We start from the raw sequence: 19,439 nt of genomic DNA, 5'->3' as shown, positions 1-19,439 counted from the left end.
GATCATTTAAAAACAATTGGAGTTCCTTGTCAGATTTTTCAGAAACAACATGATTTGCAAATAAAGGTAAATCAGGTGCTGTGGACTTCTGATAGTTTTCTTCAAATTGTCTAGTTTTTCTTCAGTGCAAACCAAGAAGTTTTGACAGCATGTCAACAGGCAGTTACATTGCACATCAAAGCTTGGCCTTTTCAGACTAAAATTAAAGAGCAATCCTGCAAGATGCTGAGTACTTTCATAAATTCCCGTTGACTTCCACGATCAGACTCCTGTAAGACTTACTTTTCAGGCTAAAAGCCTGAAGTATCTTTTCACCCTCAGGTTAGTTTTGGTTATATCTACTCCAGAATACTTTATATTTGCTGCCACAAGTGTGAAGTTTCAATACCGGAACAGATTTTCTGAAGCACTACTGGGCCTCTGAAAAGTAAGAAATGCTTTTTTTCAGAAGCAAGCTTTCTGACCATTATTAACAATCTTTATGTGACTGCTGCTTAAATGTTTGTGTCAAAGCTTGTGAAATTTGTGGCCCAAACTCCTCCTGGCATAGAGTATGGATGGTGCCAATTCTTTCTTCAAAAGGATTGATGACCAGCTTTCCAAAAGGAAGAGCAGCACCTGACAGTGGCTTCTGAGGCCTGGACTGAGCATGGCAGCTGGAAGGACCCTGGAAGCACTGAAGGTGCTACCAGCTTTGGTGAATGTCAGTATTGTCTTTGAACATCACCAGGACCATTGGGGAACTCTGGACAATTAGCACACCAAGCAACATTTTCTATGTACAGCTGCAAAATGTAAGTCTCAGAATTCCTGCGTTATCACTGGAAATGAAGCTATTTATAGAGAGATGTCCTGGTGGATACAAACATTTCTGAGAAACAGCAGAAAGAAGATAAGGTATTAACGCTCTTGCAACTAATCACATTGATAGTTTCACGGGATGTGCTTTCATGGTCTGTGCTCATGGAAAGATAGGACGAACTGGCATGTCCTGAGTGCCCTCCTGCCAGAGGGATATTGTACCAGTTAGTTTGAAACCCTTACATTGAAAAGTATAGTTACTTCAACAATCCCATTTTATTCCTAGCATAGGTTAAAACATTTAAAGCTGCACTTAACTGTGGCAAATATCATGTGTAAAGCAGGCCACGATCCCTGTGAAAACTAATGCAGGACAGTTCTGAGCAATGTTATTAAAAAAACTCTGAAAAACAAAAATCCAACCTACGCAGAAGGTCACTTTAGAAATAATACACATCAGCAACACTACAGTGAACTCAGGTACCTGGATGAGACATAGCAGTGTTGCAAAGTTAACAAATGAAAAATAATTATCTGGGAGAAAATAATTTGTCACAGTTTATTTCCATTCTCCTGAATTCAGACAGCAAAGGCTGAATGTCATTGAAGAGTCACAGCTGAACCCAGAGAGCTCCTTGAGCAGATGAGGTCACTGGTTTGCTATGTTTATGCTGTAGCCCTGCCTCACATTTCTCACAGGCATCTGAAGCCTGTTTTATCAGAAGGAGCCTTGGCATCCAGCACAATGACATGTTTATGTTAAAAAGAAAGGGTCCCACTCACGAGGGGCAGGACGAGGGATGCCGGTAGGAGTGGCAGCAGTGGCTTCCTATGCCCCAGGCTGGCATGGGGAGAGGGGGAAATGAGACACTGTGGCTCACACTGCAGAACAGAAACTGCAGCTCACAGAGATTAACACACATAGGCCAGTGATCATTTTCCACATCCCCCCAGCTAGGAAAAAGCTGATATGTGGATTTTGAGTACAGCCCTTGTAACTATTTCTTGGAGAAAAGCTTGTAGGTTTTTCCTAGTGCACCCAGGATCATAGCAGCCAGTGAAAGCTTCTGAACAACCAAGGTTTTGGGGGGTAATACCTTCACTGAGCCTGACTCTGTGACAGACCTTTATTCAAAAGCTCCTGGAGACTCTGTAGCAACCACTCAAGTTTCCCATTTCCCACCTGAGCAGTGCTGGAGGAGATGATGGAGGTGTCCTTGGTAAGCTGTGCTTGGTGCTGCACAGGAGGTGACACCCAGCCCAGCGTGCCTGATGAACACCTGAAGATGGTACCAAACAGGGCGCAGTTCAGACACCTCTGAGAACTGCCACAGCCATGCCATAGGCAAATGCAGCCAGGATGGGTAGTCAGGGGTGGAAGAAAGTATAGCAAATTATTTTACTGGCCTAGGCATCAGAATGGGGTTCAGCACACATGGCTGCTGCCAGCTCTCAGTCAGTGGGGTTCCTGATGTCTACAGTGCTGCAAAAGAATGTAGGTCCCACCTGAGTCACTGCCATCCAGGAGGACTCTGACCAAAGTGGTGTGGTTAGATGTGGGCATGGTGGGACCCCTCCCTGCTGTTTTACAGTGTTGCCTTCTGTATCAGAATGTCAGATATTCAGGATGTATATGCTTCTTCAAAATATCATTCTGGGAATTAACCTCACAGTCTTTCCCACACATAACCCAAGAAAAAGGGGGTGGGTGATGTGGCACACTGTGAACTGGATGTTAACAGTGCATGATGTACTCCATTCCTTGAGTCACTATTTATTTGCTTCATAATTCTGAGATGAAATTCATTGACATTTTCTTGTTGGGCATACAGTTGGTTTTGACACAGTAATTGAAAGCCAGCACAGTCCAAAGCACCATGCTAATTACTGAACTCTCTCAAGCAAGGGAAACAGTAAATTATTTGAACAGTGGAAAGGGAAATAAATTGGTTGAAAAATATGATTTTGTTAGCCGATACCGGATTTGACAATATGATGTTGGCAAGAAAGAAAGGAATCCTGCTTCAGTTTTGAAAAAGGTATATTTTTCACAGACAACATGTCTCTTCTGGGAATCTTTAATTTAATGTACACTGGTTTCCTATTTTAAGAAAACAATTTGCCATTAAACACTATGCCAGCCAGACTAATATTTTTTTAAGCAAAAACTCTTTGTCCTAGAGTATTTAATGGCCTAAAGTGCAGGAAATTGGCTGTGACATTTCACTTTTTCCATTCTAAAGGGAAAATGGTCTAAGGTCTAAAAATATCCCTGGAAAACACCCTCTTTCTCATCACTGTAATATACCATAAGCCATGTGACAACAAAGACATTTCTTTCTGAGCCTATCATTGCTTTTAATCAGCTAAATTGGCAATTAAGACTGTTTTCGTGTTACACCGCTGACTCAAATAAAAAATTTTGTTTACTGATTTAACCTGACTAATGACCTATTCTGCAGTACTGTGTCTCCAGTTCATCCCCCTTCCTTTGCCTGAACACAAATGACATTGGTCTGAATTGCATATTCATCTGGGGAAAGTCTTAGCAGGCTTTGTACTGTGGGGCTGTTTTATTGTTAGGCACTGTTCAGCTCCATTTACTGTTTGCACATCCATCCTAGAGGAATACTGAACACGTATTGGTACATCTTTTTGGCCTGTGGCCAGGAATGGACAGGTGAGGTAGAGGGTACATGAAAATAAGGTTAACAAAATGCATCCTGTGGGAGATTAATGCCAAGAAGTATGTTACGGAGATCAAAGATGAGGGCCTTATCATTACACCTAGGTACCCAGCAGAACTGAAACGGAGTCTTGGTATTCAGATCATTTGCCCAGCAGTAAATTCAGACATGTGAGTGAATCACAAGGTACTTGTTTATTGTCAACTCAGAAAAAAATAAAGCGAGATTGGCTTATGTGTAGACAGACTGAGGCCAGTGTGGAGACATTCCTAGACAGGGTGGAGCCCACAAGGCAAGCGGTGCTGTCACTGGGGAGGCAGCAGGTCCCAGTCTGCACGGAAGCTGGAGACGAGCTCTGCGATATGATCTCTTCAGTGGTGAAATTTGCTTGAGAGGTTTTTGCCCCTTATCTCTCTACCTCAAAGCCCTGACCAGTCACTCCAGTCTGCATTACAGCTTGATGCCTGTCCTCAACTGTGCTGCTACAAATGATTGTGGGGCCAGGCTATAAGGTAGTTCCCTAAAGCAATCTGTGTTAAAAATATCCTTCCAAAATATTTTTACATTTTTGAGTTTTAAACCAAGATCACTTCAGCTGCCTGATTTTACAGATAACCCTAAAAATACCTATACAAGCACAACTGATGGTAATAAATTGAACTACTGAAAGGTAATTTAGCTTCTCAAATTCTAAAATAAATGTGTCGTGAAAATATGCACAAAGAAACTGTCTCATTGCTGGTGAAGTAAAAGCACATAGGCTTTACTTTCCTCCAATATCAGAATCATAATGAGCACAAACATTCACTAAATTTTAATTAGTCACCCAGCCCTGAGGGATCAAGGTCAGACAGGCTTGATCCCTTTCGACCGATGGAAGTTTCACCTCTCCTTTGTTCTAATCTAAGATTAGCCTGGAGAAAAGGAGTCTCATGTGTGACCTTATAACTCACTCTCTACAACTGCTTGAAAGGAGGTTGTAGCTAGGTGGGAGTCCAGTCTCTTCTCCCAGGCAGCTAGTGACAGGACAAGAGGAAATGGCCTCAAACTGTACCAGGGGAGGTTCAGGCTGGATATCAGGAGGAATTTCTTCACTGAAAGGGTTGGCAGGTATTGGAATGCACTGCCTAGGGAGTCATCATCCTTGAAGGCATTCAGGAAACAACTGGATGTAGCACTTAGTGCCATGGTCTAGTTGATATAAAGTGATCATTAGCCAAAGACTGGACTTGTTGATCTCAGAAGTCTTTTCCAACCTAAATGTTCTGTGATTCTGTAAGATGTTTTTTCCCTATCTTTTCCTCAGGGAAGGACTGGGAGTTTTGATATAGAGTAGTATTTGGCCACAGGTTATGTTTTATCATATAAGAACCATGTGACTATCAATAGACTGGGAAAGGATGCCAAGGGTCCCATCTAGATCACTGCTCTGTCCTGAGATGGGCTCTCTCCTACATACAGTCTTCATGTACTATTTACCTAAACTTTTTTTTACCAAAACTTTATTTTAAAACCCACATATCTCCTTAGGTAATGTATTCCAGTGTTTAGCTGAGGATTTTCCTCACCATCTAGCCCATGTTTGACATACCACTAGTGTTCCATATCCACACATCAGGACAGTGAACATCATCTCTGGTGGAAATAACAGTGGCAGCAGCACAGAAACTTGGCATGTACATGATGGTGTTTGTTCTTTTTTTTTTTTTTTTTTTTTTTGGCCAAGAAGAATATATGTCATTTGAATCCAATAATTTAATGAATACAGGTAAGAAATACAGTTGGGGTTTTTGATATTTCTGTGCATATGTTAACTCAACAAGAGTTGAAGAAGTGGCAATTTTCTGTTAAAGTTCTAATTCCTCGACAGGGAATATTGGTAGCTTACTAGTGTGGAGAAATGTTGGCACAAACACATGGATAGGTCTCTTTTTTCCTTACAACCACAATACAATATAATCTAATCTTATTGTAGGCCCTGTAGGAAGAGATAACAGTTCTGTTGATTTGCACCTTTAAAACCAAAACCTACCAACATTGTAAAGGATGTACATTAGAAATGAAACTGGAAACAATATGTAATAAACAAACTATTTAACCGCCTTCATTGAAACACCACTTGAAAGTGCTTTACAGCATTGTAAACAGTCAAAAGATAAATTCTCGCAGCAATGAAAAAATTACCAATGATGAGATAAGCTGCTGTTTCAGAAGAGACTGGAGAGGAAATGAAGGTGCTGTGGAGTTTCTACACAGTCAGACAGTTCAGAAAAGTCAAGACCATGTGGAAGATGTGTAGGAAAAATTGAACTGCCAGGACAAGCTGGGATAATAACAGCCACCAGCAAACAATCTAGGTTGCTGGCATTGTACCTTGTCTTGTGGTGTAAAAGAATTATTACATTTTTGTTACATTTTCTTTCTCTGAATCCATGAGTATTTTAAAAAATGCAGGACAATCGAAAGAGTAAAACTAAATTACTTAGATTCCTGTAGCATTTCTTTAGAAGTGTAATAAGTTTTTGTGGACTTCTTTCAAGAGATCCTCAGTTTGTCAGCCCTGTTTGCTCATTCCTCCCAGCCTCTGAATTTATTTTTTTTTAATTGTTCTTATTGCAGCATTTGGGACATTCATCTTTTTTCTTTTTTTCTTAGGTGAAGTTTGGTTGTATGTGCCAGAGGTAGCAACGCTGGTTATTACAACCATTACAGTGGACTAAGAGAAACAGGTATTTAGGGAGCGTGTCATCTCCCAACCATCTGAGGCATCTACATCTTGAAAAAAGGCTTTGTCTCTACACTGATTGTAAACAGAGCCTGAAGTGACCGGTTTAGGTATAGATGTCTACATCAGATGAATCATACCCTGAAAGTTGCACTGAATATTCCTGGGTTTGACATCAGTTTTGTAATAACTTGTACAAGTTGTTTCTGTCTTTTGCAATACCTTTGGATTCAGTGAAGTGTCTGATGAAGAAGCAAACACTTGCAGACTTTTTGGCTCTGCCCAAGTTAGCACACCTTCCCCACAGGCAAACATATTGCAAAATAAAATGCAAACAGCTTGAAAGAAAAACAGGAGCAATAAAGACACAGCCCTTTATGTGCCCTAGAGGAAGAGGAGAAACTGGCAAGACATTTGTTAGACAATTCAGGGAAGAGTCATTTGACATAACCATGATGACACTCATATGATTGGTTTTAAAAGTCTTGACTTGTCACAAAACATACTTTACTACAGCTGTAATTAAATAATGGACAAAAGAGCTTAGTACCAACAAGGAAACAAATTCACATTTAATATATGTTATTTCACATTTTTCTAACAAGACAGTTCATTCAGAGTCAGCTCCTTGAGCATGGTTAATACTTTACACAAAAAAATAAATTAATCAGTAATGTTTGTATATACAAAAGAGGACAACTGGCAAAATTTAATCACAGTTACTGCTCAACAGCAGTTATCTCACAGATGAACATCTGGTCATATGTGACAATTAAGATGGTAACTCAGCTGGTTCATATGAGAAAATAGCTTAGCTACTATAGAAAAGAAAATTAAATTCTGCAGTTCCTTAACTATACAACCAACTGCTGTCCTTATCTCTCGACTATGCTCTTGTTCTGAAATAGCAGGAGGGGATTTGTCCTGTCAGGATTTCATGTTAGTGTTTGTGGGCCCCGAAAATCTATGTGAGAGAGAAAAAGTCCCACTTAGCAGCAGGAGGATGACAGCCACAATCCCAACAGGAATTGCAGCACCAGCTTCCTGAGCTACTGGACTGGAGGGCATGTAATAAGAAGGAGGAAAAGCAATGCTCCGGTTGTGCATTACAGAATAGAAATTCCAGCTCACAGGAATCAGGACACACAGACCAGCAAATACGTAGAAGAAGCCACCCACCAGGAAGAAAGGGGTAATAAGAGTCTTGTGAGTGATTCCCATATACACATTTCTCAGAGCAAATATTGTAGCAGCCAGTCCCAGCAAGCCCACGAACATGGCGATCAACAGGAGACCCTGAGCAGCATAAATTTCGTGGGGGACGAAGGACTCATAGCCACTGAATTTATGGCAGAACTGTTCTCTATAACCAGGCGAGACGTGAAGGTAACTGATGAAGCAGACTTTCCAAATCCCCACCCAGGCAACGCCAGAGGAGATGATGGTGGTGTTGTCCACGTACCACACTCTCCATTCCACCATTCCCATTGAAATGGTGCACAAGATCCATCCTACCGTGCCCAGAGCGAAGGCAGTGAGCTGGAGGTGCGAGGCACTGACCAGGGAGCTCATCCTCTGGAGGTCTGCTCTGTTGCAGACACTGCTCTCTTGCCATGTGAAGGGAGAGAAGCACTGAAAAGAAAAAAAATTAAAATTACAAAGGCAATTATTATTTGGGTGAATAGGTGAACCTGTCAGTGAAGAAGAACAATGTGTGTGTGGAGGGAGGATGGTAGTCATCTTTCCCCAGCTGTAATGAACTGCTGAAATTTAATTTCCATGGACAAATAACATATTTGTTTTAATTCTGTATATGTCATCATATCCCATGGAGCAGAAAGGGTCTCTGATTAGCTCCCCTTATAATCTTCTTTTAAGATTTGCAAAAAGAAAATTCAGGTCTTTTTCCAAGTTATTTTCTTCTTTGTTAATTAACTATTATGCTCAAAGATCCTTATACATGTTACATATAATCAGGAGCCCTAGAGTTACTGGCTAGCAGGAACTAAACCAGACAAAATCCTCAGGTCCCTGGTTGTTGCAAGAGATCCTACAAAGCAGCTACAGAATGCATGCTCTTCTCTCCTGGAAGCTGTGGTTTTGGTGCAGCAGCCCAAACTGAACAGATTTCAGCTTTTATGCTGCCCTTACCAAGAGTGGCTGGGACTGGTGTTAGACAGAAAACACCGCAGTTCAGAGGCATGAGCAAATCCAGACCACAAAGTTCTAATAATGGCCACTGAACTTTGACCATTTTTAGATTATCAACAATGAATTAGCAGAAACACTTGAATTAATCAGAAATATAATGCTCTGTGCAGGGGCTGGAGCCTGGATGTGCTGCTATTGCTTTCCCACCCTCAGACTTCAGCCAAATTTCTTTAGTGTTTTACTTTTGCAAATCCCACTAGTTCATAACCTGCCCAGCTTCCCCAGCTCAAAGACTGTGGTGGAAAATATTTTATTTATTTAGTCTAGCAAAAGATTTAAGCTTTGTTTGCTGACTGTACATTCTGAATGCAAATTAGGCTTTTATTCTAATTCAAAACGCCAAACTCATTAATTTCCCGCATCTTTTGCGCAGCTGTCTGGATAATTATATGAATGATCTGTGATCAGAGAAGATGCAACCTTGAATTTATAATGTAGATCTGAAAGATTCTAGGAATCTTTGTATTTTATACAGTATTTAAAATGCCTTTTCATCTGCTCCTATTTCATTCAAGACTGAAAAATATTGTACCAAGGCAACTGCAATAATAAGATAGATCTGCAACAGTGTTTTGTTACTAAAGCAACAACTTTTCTATTTACTGATCTTAAACTAAGCAGATTCAGCAGATGATACAACCAAGTTGCAAAAATCCCTCTGTGTAAATCTTAAACAAAAAATATCTTCGTAAATATATGGCCTTAGGCAAACACTGTCCATCTTCTTATACCAGTGCCCACTACGTACTTACTTCAGTCCTGAAGCTGATGCCAGTAACAAGAGGATGGGACCGAGTGATTTTTGATGCCAGCCAAACACAGCAACATCTGCGATTTTATCGTTTTGGCCTCCCAGTTCACCTGTGTATCTCCAATAGGATTGATTTCCTGTGGGACATATTAATCTCCATTATTGCAAGTGTACATTTAATCCTCTCTGGCATGGAGGAAATTGTTCTGGAAGAGTCTCCCATATTTTTATCTACTTAAACCGAAACCAATTGATAAATACTTTCTATATTTGCTGTGTTGTTTACAAAGTGATTATAAATCCCCCTTTCTAATTAACTGTTGTTACCAGACACAGAGCACAGTAACCCCACAGGATATTATGAATGGTTTTCTTTCTGTCCCACAGAAAGTGTGGGACAGAGTTCCACATCAAAATAGCATCTTTTCTATTTGTGTCCAGTGTTGGGAAGGTAGGAGACAGAAATGAGCATGAGCAAGGGAGTCCCATGCTGACTTCCTTCTGCTTCTACTGGAATCAGCTGAGCCCACAGATACTAAACCTGAACCATATGAAAACTTTTCAGAGTATGTTATCAGTCTGTAACTTCATTGTTGAATGTACTCACCTGCCTGCTCGCAGAATTAAATGAGATTGTATCTGTGATTCTGAGCCCCCTGTCAAATCTTCACATGCTAAGATACTTAGAATTGTCTCCAGAATTGAATTATAAAATTAAAAAATAGGAAAAGTCTTTTTCCTCTAAGATTCACAAAAATACCCCCATGGAACAAGCAAACATGCAAGATAAAAGAATTCAAGGTTTATACAAAAGTTCTGAAAACATTGGAGAATAACCAGCCAACAAACATGGGCTTTAGGTGAGTTATCAAATGTCTAGACACACAAAAAATTGCATGATTCATTTTGGCTCATTCCTCTGCACTCTGCCCACTGGAGCTTATTTGATCTAACCTGGTATCACTGACTTAGAGAAAGAACAAGTTTCAAAAGAAGTACTTCTGAGATCGATGATGAAATTGAGCTATACTTCTTATACTTGCATGTTTTGGAATATCAAAGAGAAACCTCCTGATATTAAGATTCAGCAAGAAAATAAGGAACAAAATATCAAGGAAAAATAGTTACAAGACTTTTCTTGCCATGTCAAAATTAAAACAAATCAGTTCCTGATTACAGTGTCTATCACTATGAATATTAATAAACACACTATAGGTTTTGCTGACATCATCAAAGAGAACAGATACTTATCACTTGCCAGAAGCATTGTTTTTAAAGGAAACCTTTGGCAACGAGGGTCAGGGAAACTCGTTTTCCCTCAGATGTAGTAAGATCCGTTGATTTTTCAGGACTACTGTGTCCAGTATTTCCAAAAAAGACATTTTGCTTGCAGATGCCAAGTAAAACCTTGAGTGAGCTGCAGAGGGCGTCTCCCTCCAGGATTTCACCCATCCCAGCGGCTGCTTTGCTGAGAGCTCAAGAAGGGAGGGAAGGAGGAAGAGAGAGAAGTAGGAAGGGAGGGAGGGAGGGAGGGAGGTTGTGGCAAGAAAAGCAACAGGGCCCTTGGCATGGCTGGGGTGAACAGCAGCACCTGAGTCAGGGCTTTGTAAGGTCCCTTCGAAGCCATAGACAAACTTTTTGTCTCAGCTGGACTCTGAAAAAGGTCACACCTTGGGGGTGACACTGTGCAGGTTTTCATCCACAGGAGGTAGGTGATGTAGGCGCTGAACTTGGCTAAAACACCAGCAGTACCATTCCTGTAGATTGCAAAGACAGAGACATCGCCTTTGGAAAGGAAGAATTTGATCTGCCACCAACTTGTCATTCACAAAAAAAAAAAAGATCCCGCCCCCAAAAAAAACCAAAACACAAAACCAAAACAAAAAACAACAACAAAAACAAAAAACCACCAAAAAAACCTTTTGGTCCCTGAGTAAATGTCCTTTCCAGGTTTTTGAGAGAAAAAATGTAAAAGTTTGGACCTTGCATGTTTAGAGCTATATTGGATAAAATACAGTTCAAATCCCAGATCCTATGGCAGGCTGTGCTAACACAGAAAGCAGTGGCATAATCTGTTGTCTGGTTTCATGCTTTAGTAATTCTATAAATACTTTGAATTAATTTAATTTGTGTAGAAAGATTACCTATGTGGTCTGAATAATACAGTGATGTAACAGTGTCACTACATCAAAAGTCGTAAGGCAAATGAACTCATATTCAGGCAGCTACAGAAGGTCTTCTGAGTAATCAGTTGGTGTCACTGCCATGCAGTTCTTGATTCGGGAGCTCACTCAGAGCTGTAGATTTCAGCATTCCAAGTCTGCACACAAGCTACTTCATGGGATAGAAGTCAGCCTAGAAAGGCAATCTCGCCAGGAGGAACAAGCTAGGTCTGCGTGGTGTCTGTGTCAGTGGAAGAAAAGCAAGACTGAAAATCCTTTTCACCCAAAGAAGTGAGAAATGTTTTGAGAGGTGACTGTGGTGGCATCTCTCAGTGTCCCATGATTTCATCCACGTTTTCATTTAAAATCAAATCAGTCCAATCCAATAAGCACTCCAGCAGCTTCTGGGGACAGTCTTTGGAAAGTCTAGAAACAAGAGCTAAAAAAAAGAGAGCTGCTTCTACAGGTTTTTCACTCTTAGTACATTTTCTCTCTTAGTACATCTTTCATTTCCTTCATTTGGAAGGGCTTTCCTTGACACGATACTCAAAGCCTGTACTAATGCCCTAGACTCTTAAGTTTGGATGTGTCTAGAAGAGAATATCAAAAGTATTTTTTAGCCTTCTGACATCCTTGTTGCAGTACAGGTCTGCTTGAAGGGTGGCTTTATGTCTAAGGCTGTTTACTTGCTGTGGTCCTGGCCACAAGAGTTGCCAGCACTGGCTGCTAAATCAGTCTATTTCTAGCTTCTTCAAAAAACACTTAAATAAACGCTCAGTGTGGCAATTCTTTTGTTCCTAGTTTCCTAGAAATAAAGTTAGCTGCATTTATGGCCCATTCCTTGAACACAGTCTCCCTGACATTCATGAAGTCTTGAACCTTGATATCTCATGTTTAGGTTCCAGCTGTCTCTAGCACACTTATTTTCAATTAGAAAAGATAAACTAATAGGACTAGCAATTACTGGAAAAGTCATTTCCAGATAAAACATGCCTTCATCCAAATGTCTATATCCAGTGTTATAAATTCTGCTGCTTCCATTTACTCATTGTGTTTCAAAACAAGCAAACCAAAGCAATCTTTATTTCTGTTCCACGAAGTACGAATACATTGAAATTAGCTGTGTAAAAGTTCTTTGCTTATTTCAGGAAAATATTTTGATTTGCTTGGATGGTAGGATGAAGAGAAATCGATAATTTCTATATATTCTTCACTATTTTTTCGATCCTAATTTACTTTTCTGTGGTTGAGCCCACCTTAAGCTCTTGTTACTTAAGGAAATGTTGGAGGTTTGTAGGCAGTGAGATGGCAGTGGGCTCGACCCAGGACCCAGATGGCCCCATATTGTCAGAGTTTCTACAGATTGTGTTGTCTGTCTTGAAGGAAGCTCCATTTAGAACTGAAGTAGAACAGTTTAGGGATATTCCAGGAACGACAGCCCCTGAAAATCAAGGCAGATACCCTGGCTGTGTTGAGATGGCACCCTTTCAGGAAGCTTCAAAAGCAGAGAGAGCCCAAAAGCTTGCTTACTTCGTGTGTCTGGCATAGAGAAGAGAGCTCTAAGGGGTAGGTAACCCAGGCCCCAGAGAGCTCACACATGACTGGGGAGATGAGGGTACTGAATACAGCCTTGGGGCTTGGGAAGATGTCACCAGAGGCGACTCCTTCCACCCAAAAGAACAGGAATTAATGCTTCTTGGGGCCTGCAGGAGAGATTAAGAACTCCTGGGCACCTGGAGTGTCAGCCTGGACGTGCTGCACGGGCAGGGGGAAGGGCAGGGGGAAGGAGCATCGCCTGAGCCGACAGCGCGAAGGAGCTGCTGCCGAGGGGGGAACAGGAGAGCACACAACCTGCACACAGCAACCTGTTCACGAGATTTCCTCCACAGACAGTGGGTGCGTGGTTGAAAGAGGGCTTTCCAAAAGGATAGGAGGCAATCCTTGTTTCTTAGTAAATTATAGCAAAGCTAAGATAAAATTCACTAAAAAAATGTTCCAATAGACAAGCGAAGTCTGAGTCTCCCTGTCTGCAACACATCTGCCTGTCAAAAGAAAGTTTTGCTTTAGGAATTCCACTGCAACTTGTAACTTCTCTTAAAGGGAAAGTTCAAGGCAAACTCTCCTATATAAAATATGCACAAAATTATTTTTCCCAGCCAATGTAAGCAGGAATTCATTAATTTCCACTTATTTCATGTTTTAAGCAAATATTCTTGCTTTAGATATTGTTAGACATCACATGCATTTTGAAATTAACATTCAAATCCCACTTTTGTAAAGTTTTACAACCTAGATGTAGCTTTATTGGACTATACTGTACATGGTTTACTAACCAAATCCTTTGTTTGATGTAAGTCTTGCAGTAGAAAGGGAGTTTTAAAAAAGCCCCAACAGCATAGTAATTTCAAAGGTCTCTTCTTAGCAATATCCCTATGATTTAATGTTTGAAAACTTAATTCTTCAATTCCCAGTTGGAAAAGCATTCTTTATAGGAAACAAATAAATATTTAAATCTCTCCCCATCTGTTCTCTATCAGCACTTCATAAAATAAGTCATATTAAAAAAAAAGGGGGACTTACTTCTGTGAGTCTGAGGGTTGCCTAAGGCTGTGGAGCAGTGTCAGCTGGATGAAGCAAGTTCCAGAAGGGAAGTGGAAAAAAATGCCCGTGCAAATTGTCCGACTTGTTACGCTACCAAATAGGTACCTCACAGTTCCTTGTCACTCTCCCACTAAGTCAACAAAGATGTAGGAAGTAAGTTAATCATTAACATATTATAAAAATATGAAAACTTTACCATATGCCATTTATTCTAATTGCTTTAAAACACTTACCAAAGCATATAGATAATTCAGTTTTCTGTAAGATACCCGTTCAGAAAATCTGCCTTTTTGATTATATGATTTCATATCTTGAGACCACGATGCCCCTGCCTGACAGCCTGAAGGACACAGAATTCTCATCTGAAAGAGAACAAAGTGATTTCATAATCCTTTCTTCTTTGTTAGATTTTTCTTCCTGTATTTATGCAGCTCTGCAGTGGGAATAAATATAGGGGCAAAGGAGGAGGGCTTCCAAGGAGTAAAATCAAGCTGAACTGGTCTCTTGATGGACTGTGGTTGGCAGCACCCATACTTTAGTACAAATAGTACTGTGTTTGCTATCCCAGATGCTTAACAACACACACATTTTTTAGAATTATGTTTGCCTTGCTTCATGGTTTTCCCATGAATGTAAACAATGGTTCTTACAAATTGGAAGAATGTTCTTAACTCCATTCTGGTTTCTCCTCTTTGGACCCTATTCTAAACTCTGCTAAAGTCCAAATGAGGAACTGGTACTTCAGTGGGAGGACATTTCAAAGCCTGGTGTTAAAAGACGGGTAAGTTTATTTCATAGAAATATCCTGAAATGGGAAGCCTCATTGAAAAATTCTTCTTACCTGTAACATGCAACATGGTTGGTCATTGCCACCACTAAAGAAAGCTGAAAAATGTCATTAATTCATACCCTTCACTTTTCTGCATCACCTTTAATCCTCTCCTGCTCTGCCTTCCAGCCAATACTGACTCACCGGTTTCATGTGCAGGTAACGCAGCCTGGCCATGGCAGAATCTTGTCCTCTTCTGTCTTCTGCAGCTCTCCAGCCTGGAGTCTCCTCTCTGGCTGGTCACAGCTGGATGGGGTTGGTTTGTTGCACAGGCAATCTCAGCTGCTCAGGCTTTGCTGTTGCGTGACAAAAAGCCCAAGACACGACACAGGAATCCACCCGATGGGCTGCTGTCATCTGCTGGACTGAGTATGGCCTTTTGACATGCTAATGGACCTGCTGATTCAGAAGGACAGCATCCTTGGGCAGTAGGCAGCTGGCAGATAGATTCCTTTCCTTGCATTTAATAACTGTGTGAAACACAATTTGCAGGCAAAACTACTGCTGATTTTACACATGAAGCTGCTGCATGCAGCCTATTGACTAACTCTGTGATAGGAGTGGCATCCCCTACACTACTCCCAGAACAACAGTTTTTTGCTCCCCAGTTTCTGTCTGACCTATTCCTCCTCAATCAATCCTCATCAATGAAAAAAAAATCCTCTGACCAATCCTCCTCAATGAAAAAAAAATGCAAAAACCAACACAGCAACAAAATCAAACCCACTGTGATGTTTTAAACTGTACAGAAATATAATGATTTCAGTATATTTGTCAACCACCATCAGTGCAGTGAAGTTTAATTCAACTGGAAATCTACAGTGGTTAATCTGTGATAACATAACCAGCAGCATAAGCACAATCATGTTAGTGAGAAATACAATATGCACAAAATGAAATGGAATCAAGACAGGAAGCAAATGACAGCATTAAGTGCTTTTTCTTCTCAGTGTATGATTATGAGTTCCATAAACACATTCCTTTTTACTGTAATAGTGGCAAATTATTAGGAAGCAGATGGAAATTAACTAAGTTTCTGACTACTTTATTTAAAGGAACACATTTTACACATCAGACTTTATTGCTCTTTGAATGCTGATGGTTAATACTTTCTTCAGGCAGAAAACATTTGCTTTCTTCCTCCTGTGGCCTTGGCCCAAAGCACACTGAAATCAGTGGAAATAGTTCTGCTGACTTCAAAGACATTTAGATCAAGCTCGGTCCCTTCTGTGGTTTACAATTTCATTGTTCAATACCACAGAACAGGAAATATTTGTTTCAAGTTATTTTTCCTTTTATTTGCCATGCTGAAAAAACCAGCCTGAAATCAAGAGGCTGTGGAAGATACATTGCCCAACAAGCAGCAGCAGACAGAGCCTGTAAATAGCTCAGAAGCTCAGGTACAAGTACTTTCTCGCTTTTTTTTTTAAGACAAAGGTTATTTCTTCCAGGAAGCACAGCAGGCTCCCTGCATGCAGCTTGCCAGTCTGTGATCTGTGATCTGGGGATTAGAGTTGTTGCCTCCTCACTCTTGGTCACTCACTGCTTGACCTCAGTGGATAATCAGATCAATTCTTGTCCAAATCCAACACTGAATCTAAGTGTGGGCCAATAAAACCACAGCTTGAGTCTCAGAAAAATATTCACATAAACACATTTCCTAACTGTATACCTTTATAGGTGAACCAAGATGTCCTTTAAAACCTGTGAAATTCAGAGATGAGTCAACTCTACCAAACTCAACACAATTCACATCATTAAGTGCTTCACAGCCCAACAGCAGCAGAACGTTTTGCCTGTTTTGCCCATGCCTCTTCAAACATGGATCACAAATACATTCTCAACAGTATGTTAAATGACAACAAAAAGCAACAGTTAAAAGATGAAGGTGTGTTTTCAGAGAGTGCACAGTAACTTCATGCCAGTTGTTGCCCCACTGTTGAGACAAATCCCATGAAGAGCCCACTGGACAGCTGAAGAGATAAACTCCACAGCTGTTGCAATAACAACCCCCAAAGGCAAGATGGGCTTTTGAAAGGGTTAAAACCCCCTGCACTTCATAGCACACTCCTGAAGAAGGGGGAAGAAAGCCTCCAGGAGAGGGGGCCGGGAGCCCTCCAGGTGGGTTGGCTCTGATGCTCTGCAGGTGGAGGTGGCCAGAGGTGGTGGGATGAATGGAGGGAGGCTCCTTCCCGTGTTCCTAACCATGATCTTGAGGCAGTGGTGCTCTTGTCAGTGGCACGGCAAAGGGCTCAATTGTTTAACAGCTTGACTTTTGCTTTTAGAGTGATTATCACTATCTATCCTGCCAAGTCTGGCTAAGGCTGGGAGTGTGCAGCAGCCAGGCTGCCCAAGGCTTGCCCCTGAAGAGAGGCACCTACTGCCAACCTCAGTGGGCTCCACGGGGAAACACTACACATTATCAGATACTTAACTCAATCCCAAACTACACTGCCCCTGTTTACAGCTGCCAGCGGGTACTGCTTGTTTTTATGGTTAACCCCATTGGCTGGGAAGTTCTCTGGCTCCAGAGAACATGGTAATAGTTTTGTTGTGATTATGTCATTGTATTTTGGTGGCTTTGATTTCATTTCTGTTTTGTGAAGTCCCAAATAAACATTCACAATGCTCAGTCTCCACCATCCTCTGTGTTAGTTCCACTTGTATTTTTTTCTGTCCAGTGTGGGTGGGATTTAAACGTGTGTTTTAGCCTAACACTATAGTGGACTCTGACATTATATGAGGGAAATTATATGTTGTCCCTCCTAGCAAGAGAGACTGTTCAATGTCCCATTTAGGAATGGTGAGCTAGGGAGCCTGTGCTTCACCCACATCTGGACTTGCTTCCTTTCAAACAATTTTGTGCAGCGCTAATATCCTTATCAATGGTCAAATATTTTTAGTGCTTCCTCTATCTAAACTACGTCAGAGCGCTTTTGCCCACCATCTACACCACTAGTAGTGTCCTCAGAGACCCTGCTGACACACTAACATCTCTTCTTTTGTCCTTGACTTTCCCTGGATTGCCTTATAACCGAGCCAGAAGACTCCCAGAAACTTCTGCCAAAGAAGCTGACGCGTTTACTATTGGCCAATTGAAAACCAGGGAGAAGTGGGAACATACAAAACACAGCTGCCCAGACTATCTCCAGCATAGGTTGTATAGACATTTTCTTCAGAGACCAGCAACTGTAGATCCTTTAGAATGGGCTCATTATTAGTTTTTGAAGAAAAATTGAGATGACTATTACAGACTCAAGAATTTTAAGAGGGGTGATTTTACTGTGATCGTGACTCGACAAGGGGCTGATTTAAAACCAATAAGATTTGTCTCTGGCTCAGAAAGAAATCCATGGTTCTTTTCGTGGAGATGCAGAACAAAAGCTTGCATGCATGAAATGAGGGGCTGCTAAAATTAGATGCACTCTTGTGGTTTGGGCAGGCTCCTGGTTATTCCCAGATACCCAAAAGTAGGTCATTCAAAGCGTAACAAAGACATTTCCCTCAGACTTGACATTTTAGAGGCAGTGGAAAAGACCACCTGATGGGAGGATGTTATCAACATGTCACACTCGGGTTTCACTCTGCCTTGGCACTGTTTCTGCACTGTGAAAGAGCTGCACTGCTACACCACCAGGCTTTTTTCTCTTCATTGGAGCTGCTCTAGCAGCTTGTTCATATCAGCTGTTAGAAGTAACAAGAAAATCAAATAGCTATGAATTTTCATTAAAGGAAATGAAAGTAAGAGATCAATAGAAACCTTTAGCTGGTAATGTAGCATGTGGGTTTAACAGCTTTACAAAGTAACTCCCTGCACAAATGATGGGGCACTATTAAAGTACTACTTTAGAGAAACATGTGAATCATCAGTTGCTCTTTAGCTGATCATGGCCACGATCTCAGCTAGAGGATCTTCAGGATCTTTACTGACACCCTAAAAGGGTTTCTGTGCCTTTGCCCCAGTTCCTGGCTATCCTCATACCTGAACAATCACTGTGATCTTTCACCTGAGCAGTACTCTATTTAGATTATTGCAATAGGAAATAGATAGAAAAGTTCTCGTGATCCAGAACACAGATAAAATAGGATACTGCAGAAAGCAAAACAAATTTCTTATGAACAACCTTTCTGGCACAAACTGGGTGCCAGTGGAGAACAGGAAGGTGTAGTTTCATAAAGAGCTCCAGACAGGGCAAATGCCTTAAATATGTGAAGAGCAGCTGCTTTTCAAAAGCATTTTATTGCAGCAACTCTGACTCAAAAGCAAGACAGCTCTACTTTTCAGTCTTGTGCTGGTCTGTCATTTACCTGGGCACTGGGGGAAAGGAGTGTCAAACTTTCCCTCAAAGCACTCCATAGCCAGCTTACAAATTACAAGGCAAAGGAGATGAAAGGCCATGAATTCTCCAATGATGCCGGCTCCAGCACATGCAGGGGACAGTTTCAAAAAGTCAGGACAAGCATCTGGAAGAGCTGATGAAGAGGGGAACATTTTTAAGGACAGCTAAATTGGTCGGTACAGAAGTGCTGGTACAAGACTCGCTCCTACACAATCTCAGAACACATGAGAGAAAACAAAAGCAAACTTGGTTACTAATCAAACTGGTATAAAGGGAAGGGTTTATGGCAATTCCTATAGGTAAATGTGTGGAGAGTGTCTGTAATGGAAGAA

At 41.0% G+C, this 19,439-nt stretch overlaps 1 protein-coding gene across 2 annotated transcripts; it reads right to left on the bottom strand.

Annotated features, from left to right (window-relative positions):
- Window positions 1-6,800: 6,800 nt before the first annotated feature.
- On the bottom strand, window positions 6,801-15,465 carry CLDN34 (claudin 34). 2 transcript variants are annotated; one of them, XM_050332985.1, is made up of 6 exons: window positions 14,912-15,465; window positions 14,172-14,300; window positions 13,918-14,068; window positions 10,767-10,932; window positions 9,177-9,312; window positions 6,801-7,845 (listed from the first exon to the last, which is right to left on the bottom strand). In XM_050332985.1, the coding sequence occupies exon 6, from the start codon at window positions 7,783-7,785 to the stop codon at window positions 7,141-7,143; it is 645 nt and encodes a 214-aa protein (XP_050188942.1). In that variant the 5' UTR covers window positions 7,786-7,845; window positions 9,177-9,312; window positions 10,767-10,932; window positions 13,918-14,068; window positions 14,172-14,300; window positions 14,912-15,465; the 3' UTR covers window positions 6,801-7,140. The 2 variants fall into 2 exon arrangements, with proteins under 2 accessions (XP_050188942.1, XP_050188943.1); XM_050332986.1 differs by lacking the exons at window positions 10,767-10,932; window positions 13,918-14,068; window positions 14,172-14,300; window positions 14,912-15,465 and having other exon boundaries at window positions 9,177-9,815.
- Between the last annotated feature and the right edge of the window lie 3,974 nt (window positions 15,466-19,439).

This window comes from Myiozetetes cayanensis, unplaced genomic scaffold (genome assembly GCF_022539395.1).
Source record: "Myiozetetes cayanensis isolate MyiCay16 unplaced genomic scaffold, myiCay2020 scf5-8, whole genome shotgun sequence".
Lineage (NCBI taxonomy): Eukaryota > Metazoa > Chordata > Aves > Passeriformes > Tyrannidae > Myiozetetes > Myiozetetes cayanensis.
The sequence above is the reverse complement of the archived record's forward strand: the minus strand, read 5'-3'. Positions and strand labels throughout refer to the sequence as shown.

Coding starts and splice junctions, on each gene's coding strand:
- CLDN34 (XM_050332985.1), bottom strand. CDS start 7,785: ATGAGCTCCCTGGTCAGTGCCTCGCACCTCCAGCTCACTGCCTTCGCT.